Consider the following 14,833-nt stretch of genomic DNA (forward strand, 5'->3'; position numbering starts at 1 on the left):
CTGCGCTTATGCTGAGCTCACGCATGCGCACTGGCGGTGAGCTCCGCTAACACAGACACCAGCTATTTTCTTTGAAAGAAAAGAAAAGGGGTGACAGGAAAGTGGTGAAAAAGGGGTCACAAAGAGGGTAAGACAGTAGGGAAAGAAGCGTGGGATTTGCAGGAAGGGTGTAGGTAAGGCCCATAGATGCCCATGTCTTTTGCAGCAACAGCTGTATATTTCTATGTATTTTGGTGAGACATTTGAAACCTTCCACCTCTGAGAGAGAGGTGTCAGGACAACATTAATATTTGTTGTACAGCCAATTGTAATTAACAGTTTAGATGTCCAGCGGACATGTCTGCGACATGGACAGCTATGTATGGGCGTAATTTTTGTGGGACAGAGTGCCCTTTTTTTTTTTTACAGGTGAGAGTGGTATGACAGGTGAAGGAAGTCGGTAAAGCTGGGGAGGTAGGTTGGGTAGGTTAACAGACAAGACAGACAAGACGCATACAGGGACGGTGTATGACACACGTGGGGGTTACACAATTGACGGGACGGAGGTTGGGATATCCGAGATACACGAGCCCACAGATGGCAAAAGTGGAACTGATATCCCCACCCATAGGCAGTTGCCACTGTTCCTTCACAGCCCAGGACGGGCTGTGCTGGGGCTGTGGGCGGGCAACGGCCGGGCCGGCTGTGCCACACGAGCCTCAAGCTGGCGAGGGGTCCAAGAACAGTGTCTTGGATCTCCCACGCACCACAGGCCGGACACCGCGGAGGGTGAGTGGACGAACCCCTCCGGCCACACTTGCAGAGGGGAGTCGTGCCCCATCCCCTGCAGCGCTTCCACCCGAAGGTGGCACGGGCCACCGGAGGGGGTCCGCCTGGGCACTAGTGCCAGGTGCAGTCGCCAGCTGAGGTGGGAGAGGTGGGTCCGCTGGGACCTGCCTTCCCAAGCGTTCTAGGTTTGTGAGTAGTTATGTTAGTTTGGGTTAGTGGCATTTTATTCCATTCAGATTAGTTGTAACAGCATGCATTGGTATTCCCATCAAACAAACACCCAGATATGAACACCATTGAACAAGGGGCATATCAATATCACATGCATTATTTGAACAGCAAAACACAGTCAAACGACATGCAGGGTTGATTAATGGCAACAGGCCATCAGATTTGCAGGTATGAACAGGGCACATGCACGAACAGACATGCATATATGTTTGAAACGGACAAATGTCCATGATTAATGAAATGTTCACATACCATTATTTAGTGGATGTTGTTATATGGAATTATAGGGTTGGGTGGGGATAGAAAGTGATGACACATTCATATGTTACACATTGATTCACATTTATCATAGGTACACAATTAAGTTGAGGCTGATGTTTCAAAATAATCTTTATTTGACTGTCATGCTACACCTGTTACACATACATCACTATCCTACTTATTTTGAATTTGATCAGATACATCATCCTGCTACACTTTGATGACAGGACAGGGGACAACTATGGCTGTTTAGTCTGTCAGATAATCATTCATTCTATCTGCAAATTGTTTACTGTTATCACCATATACAGATTTTGACCTAGACATTCCAGATTCAGACACACTGAAATCAGTTTGGGATGTTAATTTGTACTTCCCACATGCATTTAGTTCTGTAGAAACACACTGAGGCTTATATATTCAGGGGTTATTACTACTTTATTTATTCATACATGAGCCTTTCTGTCACTCTCACACATTTTGCAACTTCACAGTTCAGGTTGGTACTTCTAGGCTTTGTTCACATATTAGACCTGTGGTGATTCAAACACTTTCCAACAGCCTCACTTCTGTCATGATTCAGCATTTGAACAGGGATATATCTCACATGTGACTACCTCAGATTCTGAAGCTGTACTCTTGAGACTACTGCAGGTTACAGTATATTTAATTAATGATGGGACATCTGTATTACAGCACTGTTTAATTCTATCAATTATATTTCCAGTTACACTTGCATACTGATGAACTTGTTGCAGCCATACCTGCAGACTTTCAATTCCTGCTTGCACATTATATTACTTTTAATCAATACACTGCACTGTTCTGATACATGGTACATAATAATATTTATTTACAAGTACTGGGTGGGGTTACTAACCTGCATGGTGGCAGCCGCACCAGCCTTCTGGCGTGCATCTCACGATTCGCAGAGCGGACACCTGCAGCTGTAATACAAAGGGAATAATATTGGACTACACATCTCCATGGTATCAGCTGGTTGAAATCCTTACATACATGAGTAAAATGTGACTTACTCAGTAGTGGGGCGTTGGGCATTTGCCGGGCCTCCTGGATCCAACGGTTCAATTGGTCCTGCTTATGCCTCTGCAGGTCCGCATGGTGGTGACGGACCTGCTCACCAGTGCGTGGAATGCCAGTAGCACTGGTCAGATCACGAGCCAACTGGTCCCACGCCTCTGCCCTATATACTCCCCATGAGACCTGGCCCTGCATGAGTTGGGCCTCGTGATTATGGACAAGGAGCCAGACCATGTATCTGGACTCCTCAACGCCCCAACGCTGTGCTCGAAAGCAACGTCCCTCACCTACTCCACTCATGCTGACTGCAAGTCTGTTCTACAATCATAAGTAAATGGATAAATAACTCAAGCAAGCGTTGACAGAGTGAGAAATAACCTTCTATGTGTAAAAAATCCAAGTAATCCGGTCTTCTGAGACAAATAATTCAGTTTATTACACAGATAAACCACGATAAGCGCTTTCACTAACTAGTAGCTTCTTCACAGGAACCATGTGCTTTAAATATCTGCATGTTAATTAATCAACCAACTTTTAAAGCAGAAGCGCCATAAAACCTAAAAACTAAATATTTAGTTTTAATTTTTTAAAAGTAATATGCATACACCATTGTTTATTTCTGTTGCATCTTGAGATGATTTTATGTTTATATATTTAGTTTTTAGGTTTTATGGCGCTTCTGCTTTAAAAGTTGGTTGATTAATTAACATGCAGATATTTAAAGCACATGGTTCCTGTGCTTCTGTTTGTGATCTGAAGAAGCTAGTTAGTGAAAGCACTTATCGTGGTTTATCTGTGTAATAAACTGAATTATTTGTCTCAGAAGACCGGATTTACGGATTTTTACACATAGAAGGTTATTTCTCACTCTGTCAACGCTTGCTTGAGTTATTTATCCATTTACTTATCTTTTTTATAAGCAAGCGTGCTGTGGCAGTAACCAGCATTTTTAATTTACCTTTCAACGCTGTTCTACAATCAGTTATGCTGTGTATTCCCGCCTATGGGGCTTATATATGCCGCTTTTCCCGCACATTTCTCTGATTGGCCGTTTTGGAATTGTATCTACTTCACTGAAAATGCTTTCTCATGCTCCATTCTGGGTTTTATCCCATATATATGCTATTTCTGCATTTCTAGGTATTGCTGTCATGGCTTGGTGGTTTAGTTCCTTGACTCTAGTGCATGGTATCCTGGGTTTGAATCTGGCAACTGCTTTTCCTGACAGAAATGAGTTGAGGACCTGTCAATCAAACATGCCAAAAGCACTTTTAAGCACTTTAAACCTGTTCTGGCTTCGCTTGCGCGGAGGTAATGCATGCGCACTGGCAGTTAGCCTGTGGGAGCGGCGCGCAAACGGTGTGCGCTGGGATAAATCTTAATTGGCAAGTGACACACATGTTCAGCTAATTGCACACAGTTTCAGCCTGTTTACCCGCTGCTTGGCAACGGGCACGCAGTTTGCAGCTTTTTAAACACTACTCAGCTACGGGCACTCTGTCTCACGGCAGCTTAGCTATCAGTACATTTCTGACTATTTTTATTCTTATGTTACTTCAAAATGCTCTATTTCATTCCATTTTACAAAAGGGAATACATTTACATTTGTACAATACTGTCAGGGGGCTTTTTAGTGCTTATTTACAAAAAAAAAAAGGTTGTTGTAGGGGCTCGAACCCTGCCTGCCTACTCTTAGGGCGGCTACTCTACCGCTAAGCTATTATTTCTTGGCTTACGTTGCATATTTAGTTCTTATATCCTTTTCCACTGACTGCTAACTGTGATTGCGCTTAGTAGCACACCCACACACAGTAGCAAACATTTACGGGTTTAACAAAAAAAAAAGGTTTTAATTTAATTTTATGACATCTCTTCACTTTATACACTGATGGCCAGTCGGGGCATGTGTTGTATAGTGTGTTTATTCACATTTTCATGGCCTTTCTCGTGGCTGTTTACTTTCAGCCATTCTAGTCTTCCGGGGGCGTGTCCACTTGCAGAGCTTAGCCTACAGACACACCGTCCCTACTGTCTTACACGGACCGTGTAAGAGTTACTAGTGTGATTCAGCATGCCTCATGCACCTCATGCATATGCATGACATGCTGACATCACACAGTTTCACTGCAGCCTCCGTGTAAGAGTTATAACTCTTACACAGAGGCTTCCTGAATCTGGCCCTTTATCTCCATAAAAAACATATTCAATCATATTAATATTTTTTCATCCCTTAATTTTGACTAAATAATGATTCTCATCTAACTTAGTCCTTATTGTATCAATTCTTTTACATTTCAAAAAGAAATGTTCAGTGGTTTCATCTTTATGACAATAATTACATATTCTTTTACTTTTTTATATGGCATGTTTGCTTTGACTGGTACTTTCCTTATTGTCAGTCTCCGTAAAAAAATCACAGCATTCTACTCTCTTTTTACCTGTACCATTTCTTGCTTTTATAGCTCTGATTTTCACTTCTTCCAATGTTTTCCATGGGTATACATAAAAATATTTCAACATTACTTTCTTATACCACCTTTTTCTTTCATCACCTAAATCTTCTATACTTATTTTATACAGTACAATTTTCTTTTGATATGCTTTCATTTCTTTGTTTATATACTCTTTTATTCTTTTACAACTTTTCATAATATCCCATATTTTTATATTCATTTTTCAATAACAAAATTATTAAATTACCATGTTTTTCCTTTAATCATTTAGGAATTTTATATAGATGTAACAAAACTGCAAATACCACTGGACTTATAAGTCCTAAACCACCATCCACTTTTGCTACATAAGGCACACCTCTCTTTACAGGATTAAGGTGAGATCCCCATGTAAAGGAAACAATAGTATTAATAATATATTTTTCAATTGATAATGGCATACTAAACACACTAGCTATATATGAAATAGTTCCCAGTACAACAGAGTTAAGCAAGTAGACTTTTTTCTTGAAAGAAAGTTTAAAAGATCTCCAAAAAGGACACATATTTTAAATTTTTTTCATGTTTTCTCGTTATAGTAATACAGCATCTTGTTTTCCAAATGTAACACCAAATAACTTTATTTATTGAGAGTTGAATTCGGTACCTTTAATCCTAACTTCATACACTAAACCTTTACTGTTTTCTATGTTCAAACACATACCAGTTTTATCTAAACACAAATTCAACTTGCTTATAACTTCTTCCATTCCAGTCAAATGCTTAGTAACTAGAATGATGTCATCTGCATATGATAACATTATAGGTATAGCAATACCTTCTTTTGTCCTGTATCTAACATTAACATCTGTTGAATTAATATAACTAGTTATTGCATTCATAACTAGTGAAAATATAATGTCAGTAAAAGGACATCCTTGCCTTATACCAATTTTAATAATTTCTTTACTCAGCCAGCCATTAATCAAACTTTAATTTTGTTCATTGTGTATTCTATAACACATACATTTCTTATTTTCATACTTAAATTATAAGCTTTGAATATTTACCATAGCATGTTACGCTGAATAGTGTCAAAAGCTTTGCTTAGGTCTCCTACCATAATTAATATCTTTTTCTTGTCTATTTAGTATGTCATCTACAATTTCTCTAAAACTTATTCATAATTCTTGACATTTTTTCCTTTGACACTATATATTGAATCTAATAGAATATTCTTAGGTTTTGAATCCTTTCTTTTATGTAGTATTTTCATAAAGAATTTCACATCGGTATTATTCAAAACAATAGACCCCCAGCTTATTATATATTTTCTCTCACCTTTTTTCCAGACAAATTTAAAAATTCCACTATATAATTCCTTGTATTTAAATTCTTCATTCAACCACTCATTTAATATTTCTACAAAATACATCTTTTGACTTACTGTCATATTCTTATACATTTGATATTCTAAGCCATCCGGACCCACTGCTGTATGTATATTTACTTGTTTTAATACTGTATCCAGTTCTTCTAATCTTATATTTTCCAAATCTATATTTTTTTGCTCAGATAAAGTTCTTACTTTCCATGATATCCTTTATTTTTATAGTAATGTTGCATCCCTATGCGATCTTCCAATAAGTCTAACTTTCTTTTTTCACCCTCATGTACTCACTCTACTTCATTAATTCTTCTTAGACCTTTTCCTATCTTAACATTACTAACTTTGAATGAGAAGTCTATCCAGATAGCATTGTGGTCTGAAAAACCTGTGTCTAATGTGCCTTCATTTTTTGTTTCACATCCTTCTGAAAGCAAAAAATAGTCTATCTGTGTCTATCCTCTACTATATGTCCATGAATTGTTCTTCCATATTCATAACTTCCCACATCTCATAATTTCTATAGTTTTTTTTTACATCATTCCCTTTCTTTTTGTTCCTCGTGTTACAGTTGATGTCTCCTACTATAATAACTTCCACATTAATAACAATGTAATTCAGTATTAAGGCAAACATATCTTCTCTTTCTTTACTAGTTTCATATGCACGTAATACAATTATTCTGTTGCTTTTATCTCTCCACCTAACATCAATAACCATAATCCTACCCATTAAAGTTATAGTAATATGAAGCACTTTAACTGACTTTTTCATAAGTATTGCTATTCCTGAATATAAATTTTGTCCTAAATTCCAGTATATCGCATTACTCCAGAGACATTCTGTTTGAAGTCTTTCTTCTTTCTTTAAAAATCTTGTACCTTCTAGTATAATGATATCACTATTACAAGTTTTACACCAGTCTATAATAGCTTGTCTTCTAACTCTGCTCTTAAAAAACTGTTAACATTCAATGCAGATATCCTGCAATTGCCATTATTTCTGTTTAGGAAAGTGTTCTAATGAAAAAGAATAAAACCTTCATCCCTTTTCTTTCTTCTTTTCCTTTGTTGTTTAATCCAGTAATTTTGCTCTTTATGTCTCTCACTCTTATACCTATAGAATTTTCTTTTTTTAAATATATTCCGGGTAATATTGTCTTCGTCACTAACTTCAGTGCCTTGTTCTATGTTTAATTCTTGTTTTTTATGTGTCATACTTTTGTCATCATTTTCTCGGCTGTTTCTTCTGTATTTTTCTACATCATTTTGTGCCTGTTCTTCCTCACTTAATACTTCCATAACACCTTGAATGCATTTAGACAGAGTAGCTTAATGTATTTCTACTGTCCCTTCTTTACAGCCTTTCCACATATGACCTACCTTATTGCATTTATAACATTTTAACTCACACTTTTTTGCATCATGACCTCACATCATGTATAAAAACATTTCCTTTTTGTGCAATCCACAATCAAATTATTTGATTTTCCACAGTAGAAATAAGTTTTGGCTTGACCCCAATATTTAACAACACCTTTTTGACCATCTGTATTTATAATACTAGGGATATGAATGATGTTATCATTTTCCATTGTTAATACATTACAATCCCAACCCCCAGTCCATAATCTTGTATTGTTGAAAATTTTAGAAATGTCCAATATATATATATATATATATATATATATATATATATATATATATATATATAAATATAAAAAAGCTTTAACTACATAAGCATTCCACGGAGTACAGTCTTTCTTACTTTCTTATTGACTCAAAACATTTTCTAACTCATTTTTAAAAATTATATCATAAAAAGTTTCTTTGCTTATCTGAATGAAAGTTCTTACATCTGCTGGAGAAGTTCCAAAGGTGAAATAATATTTACCAATACTTAATATCTTTCTGTTTCTCTTTCTTCCTTGGAGAAAATGCTAACAATATACATTATTCTTTGTTTCTTAACAGTTTCATTTCCTTTGCCTTTTCCTTTACCATATCAGCATTAGTTTCTGTCTTACCATCTCATATTTTTTGTATCAGAAGTACTTCTTCATTTTGAAATTTCTCTATTATATCTTCCCATGCCACATCCTCGCCATTCTCAAGTTCATTTTTTTCTCTAATAAAACATCCTACAATCCTCCAGACTGGAGAGTTGTAATAATACATCCCTCATCACACTGGTTCTCTTCCTGGAATAACTGCTGCTGGAAAATGTCTTCTGGATCTGGAAAAGGCTTGCCTGACTTTTCTCTGACTATACACCCTTCCTCTGTTTAAAAACTATCCATATAAGACTCAACTGTCTTCCTACCATCATCTCCAACCACTCTCTGAATTCTCTTACCTCAGGCATAGATATAGAAGGCTTAGCTACCTTCCCTTCTCTCCTGCTATCTTTCAACATATTTTAAGCTGATCTGAAGTCTTGAACACCTTTTTTTCTGCTCCAAATCACCACCAAACAACACTCTCAACTCCATTGCTGTAATTCTCTGCTTCTCTGAACAGCATCCACCCCAAAAATGGAAGCAGGAAGTGCAACCAGAAAAAATGTTCCCCCTCACAATGAAATGATTAGTGGTCCTTTATGTATATACAAAAATAACTCTTATTTTCAAAATATTTGCATATTTACAGCTATTTACCTGTTTACAAAAGTAGAAATGTACAAATTTGTTTACACATATTCATACCTTCCTTTACAATCATACTAAACTTTCATCCTTATTAGACCCCCAATCCATTTTTTATAACCAGCATCTGATTTTATTTAATATTGTTGCTAAAATCCACTTACCATTAGACATAATTTCATCTATTCTTTCCTTCCATATAACCCATATAACATAACTTTTTATCTATTAATTTAACACATTCTTTACTTCTATTCATATAATACCCATATTTCATCATATCCATGTTTATTTTATGTACTTCTTTTATTATCTTTGAAAAATTTCTTTACATAGTTTTCCCCATAACTTTTTACTTTTTTACATTTCAAAAACACATGTTCCATAGTTTCTACTTCTTGGCAATTTAAACATATTATATCACTTTTCTTTTTATATAGCATATTTGCGTTTACTAGCAATTTATCTATTATCGGTCTCCACAAAAAAACTTAACATTTTACTTTCTGATTATACCAGTTGTTTCTTATTTTTATAGCTTTAATATTTTCATCTATTAGATTCTCCCATGGTTTTACATAGTAATGTTTTACCATTATATTCTTACACCATACTTTTCTATCTTTTTCTATATCATCAGTTTTATTTTCCGGAAAAATATTTTTTTCTTAGTAACATTTTATTTCTTCATTTATACACTCATTTTCTCTTTTACCCTTTTTTACAATACCCTAAAATTTATTATACTTATATTTATACAATTTTACTACTAATTTCTCATCTTTTTCATTTATCCACTTTAACTCTTTGTATAAATTTCATGAAAAACCTTATTTTTCTTTATTTAGATACAAAACTCCTCTTTTTACTGGGTTTAATCTAGAACTCCATATAAATGAAAAAAGTATCTGCAATAATTTGTTTTCAAATATTGTTGGCAACATAAATACACTTGCTAAGTATACTGTTTCCCTTCAGTATTAAATTTATCATGTAAGCCTTTTTTTCTGAATGATAGTTTATATGTCCTCCATAAAAGACAGGTTTGTTTTATTTCTCCTGTGGTTGTTTCCCATTTAATTCTACTTACATCTTTATTCCCAAATTTTATACCTAACATGGAAATTTCATTCATTTTAAAATATATACCCCTTAGCTTTACTACATCACCTACACCTTTACTTGTCTCTTTATTTAAAGCAATTCTTATCACCTCTAGGCACTCAGTTGAGCAAATTGTTACTTCTTTTATCCAAATTTTGTTTTTTGCAGTTATAATGTTATCTGCATATGTTAACAAAACTGGAACTCTTAACCCATCAGGTGTTATATACCCCACCACCTTCATTTTGTAATTTGTTTTGCATACTTACATTTATGACTAATGTAAAGAGTATGCAACTCATTGGATATCCATGTGTTATACCTCCTCTTCATATTTAGCTCTTGAGTGACTTAACCAGCCATTTACACATATTTTACTTTCCATTTACACATATTTTACTTTATTATTATTATTATATACTGACATGCATAATTACCTAACATTATTTCATTATTACCCATAAGATTTAATGTCGAATTGTGTCAAGTGCCTTATTAAGGTCTCCTATCATGATTTTTACTTTTTCTTTTCTATTTATAATATCATCCACAATTTGTCAAGCTATTATTAATAATTCTTGATTACTCTTTCCCTTTATACTATATATGCTAAGTTTCGTAATATTTCTCATTTTTATTTCAAAGCTCTTTTGTATTATTTTCATAAATATCTTATAATCATTATTATTCAGAACTACTGGTCTCCAGTTTTTTAATTGTCTTCTGTTTTCCTTCTTCCATATGAATTTAAGTAGTCCACTGTGCAATTATTTATACATAAAACCTTCATTTAACCATTCATTCAAAAAAATATTTTTTGTGCCAATCCTTTAAAATTTTAAATATTTCTTATCGTATTCCATCTCAGCCTGCAGCCAAATCTATATTTACTTATCCTAATACTTTACCTACCCCATTTAAAGAAATCTCCTTTTCAAATTCTTTATTCTCTTTTTGTTAACTTTTTTACTTTCCATGTTTTATTCACTACCTTTTTTCTTTAAACATTTCTTGTACATATTGTGCTACACTATTCATAATCTTTTCCTAAGTTCTTTCTGTTTCTCTTTTTACATTTTTATTTCTCTTATTACACTACCATCATATTTTACTAACTTAAGTAACTTGATAGTTATTCTCTTTTCCTTGTAAAAATATCTTTACTTATACAACAGTTCTTGTATTTTTTCTAGATTTCTTTCATATAATTATTTTTCTTTGTCAAAACACTTTCTATCATTATGTTCTAAATCTCCCAATGTATCACATTGTTATATGTTCTTTTTTAGTTTTCTCTACTTTTCTTACATCATATTTCCACTGTAAAAACGTTTTTATATATTTCCTTAAATATCCACCATTCAGACAGACCAGTTTTTTTGTAAAGTGTTCTCGCAGTAATATGATCTTTCCATAACTGTATCAGTAATCTATTTCTTTCTTCATTCCATGCATTCTTATTTATTTTTTTATTCCCTTGCCTATTTTTATATGTTTCTTATTTTCCTTTACCCATAGCCATATTGCAAAATGATCAGAAAATCCTGTTTCAACTACTTCATCTTCTCCTATAAGTAAGCCTTCTGATAATATAAATTAATCTGTTTCAGTTCAATACATACCCCTTTTGTAATTCCATGAATTTTTGTCGCAGAGTTTTAACTTACCACATCTTATAACTTAACATTTTTATATCATTTACTTTCTTTTTATACTTGCCTCTTTAATCACAGTTAAAGTCTCCAGTTATAATATTCATATTTATCACTACATAGTCTAAAATCTGATAAAATAAGAATTTTCTTTCTTTACAGCTAGTGGTGGTGCTGCGGTAGCGCTGTCGCCTCACAGTAAGACGTCCTGTTCGATTCTCAGCTAGAGCGTCTTCTGTGTGGAGACATGCGTGAATGGGCGTACTTCATTGAAGGTTGTGCGTCAGGGCTGGTAACTCGGCACGTAAAAATCTACTGCCAATTAATAGCGGACTGGAGTTCCGCTGTGGCGACCCCTAACCGGGAAAAGCCGAAAGACACAACAACAGCTAGTATTACCATATAATGTTAAAATTCTGCGTACTTGTTCTTTTCATTTTAAATCTACAATGGTTAACCTTCCCATTTTTTCCTGTAGTTACATGTAATATCTTTACTGTATTTATGCAGAATACAGCTATTACAGAACATCTCTCATTTCCCAAATTTCAGATTATCTTTCCTCCCCATAGTTTCACTGTTTGTAATCTTTCTTCATCTGTTAAAAAGTCTTGTGTCTTTTAAAATAATTGCATCTACATCAGGTGTATTACATCACTCCAAAATCCCTATTCTTCTTACTATATTCTTACTACTATTGGCATTTACAGAAAGCACTCTAAAATTTTAATTTTCCATTTCCTTAGAGTCATGGTTTCATAAGTTCATAGCTAATTACTAGGCTAGCTTTCTTACTAAGCCATTCTAAGCCTACCCAGTTTCCCTTCTAAAGGTGAGAATCAAACACTGTACCTTGTGTCTATGAGTTAGACACCTTAACCATTATACCAACCCCCAGTCATTAGCGGTGCACATTCTTTTTCAACCATCTTTTTTCTTTTGTACTTATTCCTTGAAATTTTTTTTCTGTCTTTTACCCTTTTACCAATAGAATTCTTTTTTTCTTTTACTACCTCCCAATTTATGCCTTCTTCATCACTTATTTCAAAACCTTCTTCTGTGTCCTCTTTATTATTTGTTTTCCTCATCTAATTTTTCATCTATTTCTACTACTTCCAAAATTTATTGTTTGTTGCTTTTCTTCTCTTTCTTTTTCCTTACTCTTATTTTCATTTTTGTAATACACCCATAAACACCCAATTTTGTTACATTTATAACATTTCAGTTCATATTTTTGTATCATGTCCCATTTGCCCACAAATATAACATTTTCTTTTCTCACAGTTAATTATCAGATGTCGTTCTTTTCATTAAAAAAAAACAAAGCAAAACATGTTTTGTGTTGTCCCCAGTATTGTATGACACCCCTGTTCCCCTCCACATTTTTCATGCTTGGTATACTTATATTTTTTTTCTTTTTCTATTTTAACATAATATTACAATCCTAGCCACCAGTCCATAAACCCCTTTTGTCATAACGTTTTGCAAAGTCCAGTATTTCTTTACATAAAGTTTTCACATGTCCTTTCAAAGTCTGTCTTTCTACCTTTGCTCAAAATTGTACATGAATTTTCTGTTTTGTTTCCCTGTTAAATGCTTTTATCACATAAAGATTCCACGGATTACAGTCTTTTTTCATATTTTCCAAGAAAATTTTCCACTGGGAAAAAAAAACAGTCTGAAATATAATATCACAAAATGTCTTTTGTTAAGAGTAAATGCTCTTACCTTATATGCTTTTACACCCAAAGGAGCTATTAAATTGTCACACACTTCATGCCGGTCCATTTCTTTGCCTTCTTTACTTTGAATCCTTACCACGTACTTCTGTTTTTCATTTTATTCTACCTTCTTTTCTGTTAGTCCAGTTTTGCCTTCTTTTACTTTCTCTGCATATGTTTTGTTTTCTGTTTCAGCACTATTCTTCAGTATTGTCTCTGCATCCTCCTTTTGTATTTTCTCCATAATGTCCACCCAGGAAACATCTCCTTCATTTTCTGGCTCACTCTATACCACCATTTCTTTAAATAAATCATCCTACAACCCTCCCAACTGGAGAGTTGTAGTTCTCCATCCACCATTTGCTGACTCATCTCCATCAAATAGATTTCTTTGAAACAATTCTTCAAAATCCTACACACATTTTCCAGTCTCAATATTTGCTTTCTCCTCCATTTTATTTACTACTTCATCATCTCCTTCTCTTTCCATCTGCCTCCCTGTTTCTCTGGGCTGCCTCTGCTCCTGGAACAGAAACAGGAAGTGCTTTTCCAAAATGGGTTCCACTCACAACAGTGACGGTTAGGGGAAGTTCCCCTGATGCCTTGGCCAACTCTCACCTAGTAGTATAAATACCACCTCAGGTCTCCCCTGAAAAGATGCCACTAGCCATGTGGGACTAACTCAGTCGCAAAGGATGGATAAAGTAAATAAATAAATGAATGAATCAGACCATCAGTCTGTCCTGCATGCCTTGAAGGATATGGCGCATGTAAGTCTATATTTATGGTAAGTATATAACTTTAATTTATTATTCTTTGATAGTAACAGTTACTGACAGAGTTATTTCAGTCATTCAGAACATCAGTTAAAACACTGTTGTCATTTTATCATTAAAACCATTATATTTGATTTATTTTAACAGACACTACAGGATATTATTAAAAAGTGCCTTGAGAATGCTCATAATAGTGGTTATCAGTCCATTACCTTCCCTGCAATTGGAACAGGAAACTTAAGATATCCTAAACGTATGGTTGCAGAAACATTTATTAAGGAAGTTACTGAATTTGGAAGGGCAAACACAACTACATTGACAACTGTAAATGTAGTAGTTTATGAAAAGGACAAAGATACTCTTAAGGTATGTATAGCATTTTTATTTAGTGTGTGACATTTTACTTTACCAGAAAACAATGATTCTCTTTTACAGAATGCATCTTAATTATAAATTTTATGGCAAGAACAGCAGCTGGACTTAGATTGCAAAATTTTGCTTCATTTCAAGTATATTAGCACTGTAAATTAATTTGCTGACAAAGTGGAAAACAGCACTGCTTTACTATCTGAGTGTAGACAAATAAATCACTTGTCCTTAAATGGCAATATATGAATTAAATATACTGAGAAAAGTAGAACTTTTCCCCAAATAAAATTTTAATTGGTAATAGGACTTTAGTAGGTTGATAACCTTAAATGTTTCTACTCCTGTCTTCAGGTGCTTTGTTTCCACAGTAAAAACAGAGCAGTTTGTAGCCAGCACATGTACAGTAAATTACAAGTGTGTTTATTAAAAATTGTCTCATATTCTCAG

At 34.3% G+C, this 14,833-nt stretch overlaps 1 protein-coding gene across 1 annotated transcript in view; it reads left to right on the top strand.

The window, feature by feature from the left end:
* The window catches only part of LOC122794820 (protein mono-ADP-ribosyltransferase PARP14-like), a 634,563-nt gene extending 620,099 nt beyond the window's left edge, over positions 1-14,464 (top strand). The window contains exons 8-9 of the mRNA XM_044063425.1: positions 14,165-14,383; positions 14,453-14,464. Coding sequence (XP_043919360.1) covers positions 14,165-14,383; positions 14,453-14,464 — 231 coding nt within the window. The remainder of the gene's footprint in view (positions 1-14,164; positions 14,384-14,452) is intronic.
* The last annotated feature ends 369 nt before the right edge of the window (positions 14,465-14,833 follow it).

This window comes from Protopterus annectens, chromosome 2.part1, assembly GCF_019279795.1.
Source record: "Protopterus annectens isolate FY-2018-M chromosome 2.part1, PAN1.0, whole genome shotgun sequence".
Classification (NCBI taxonomy): Eukaryota; Metazoa; Chordata; order Ceratodontiformes; family Protopteridae; genus Protopterus; species Protopterus annectens.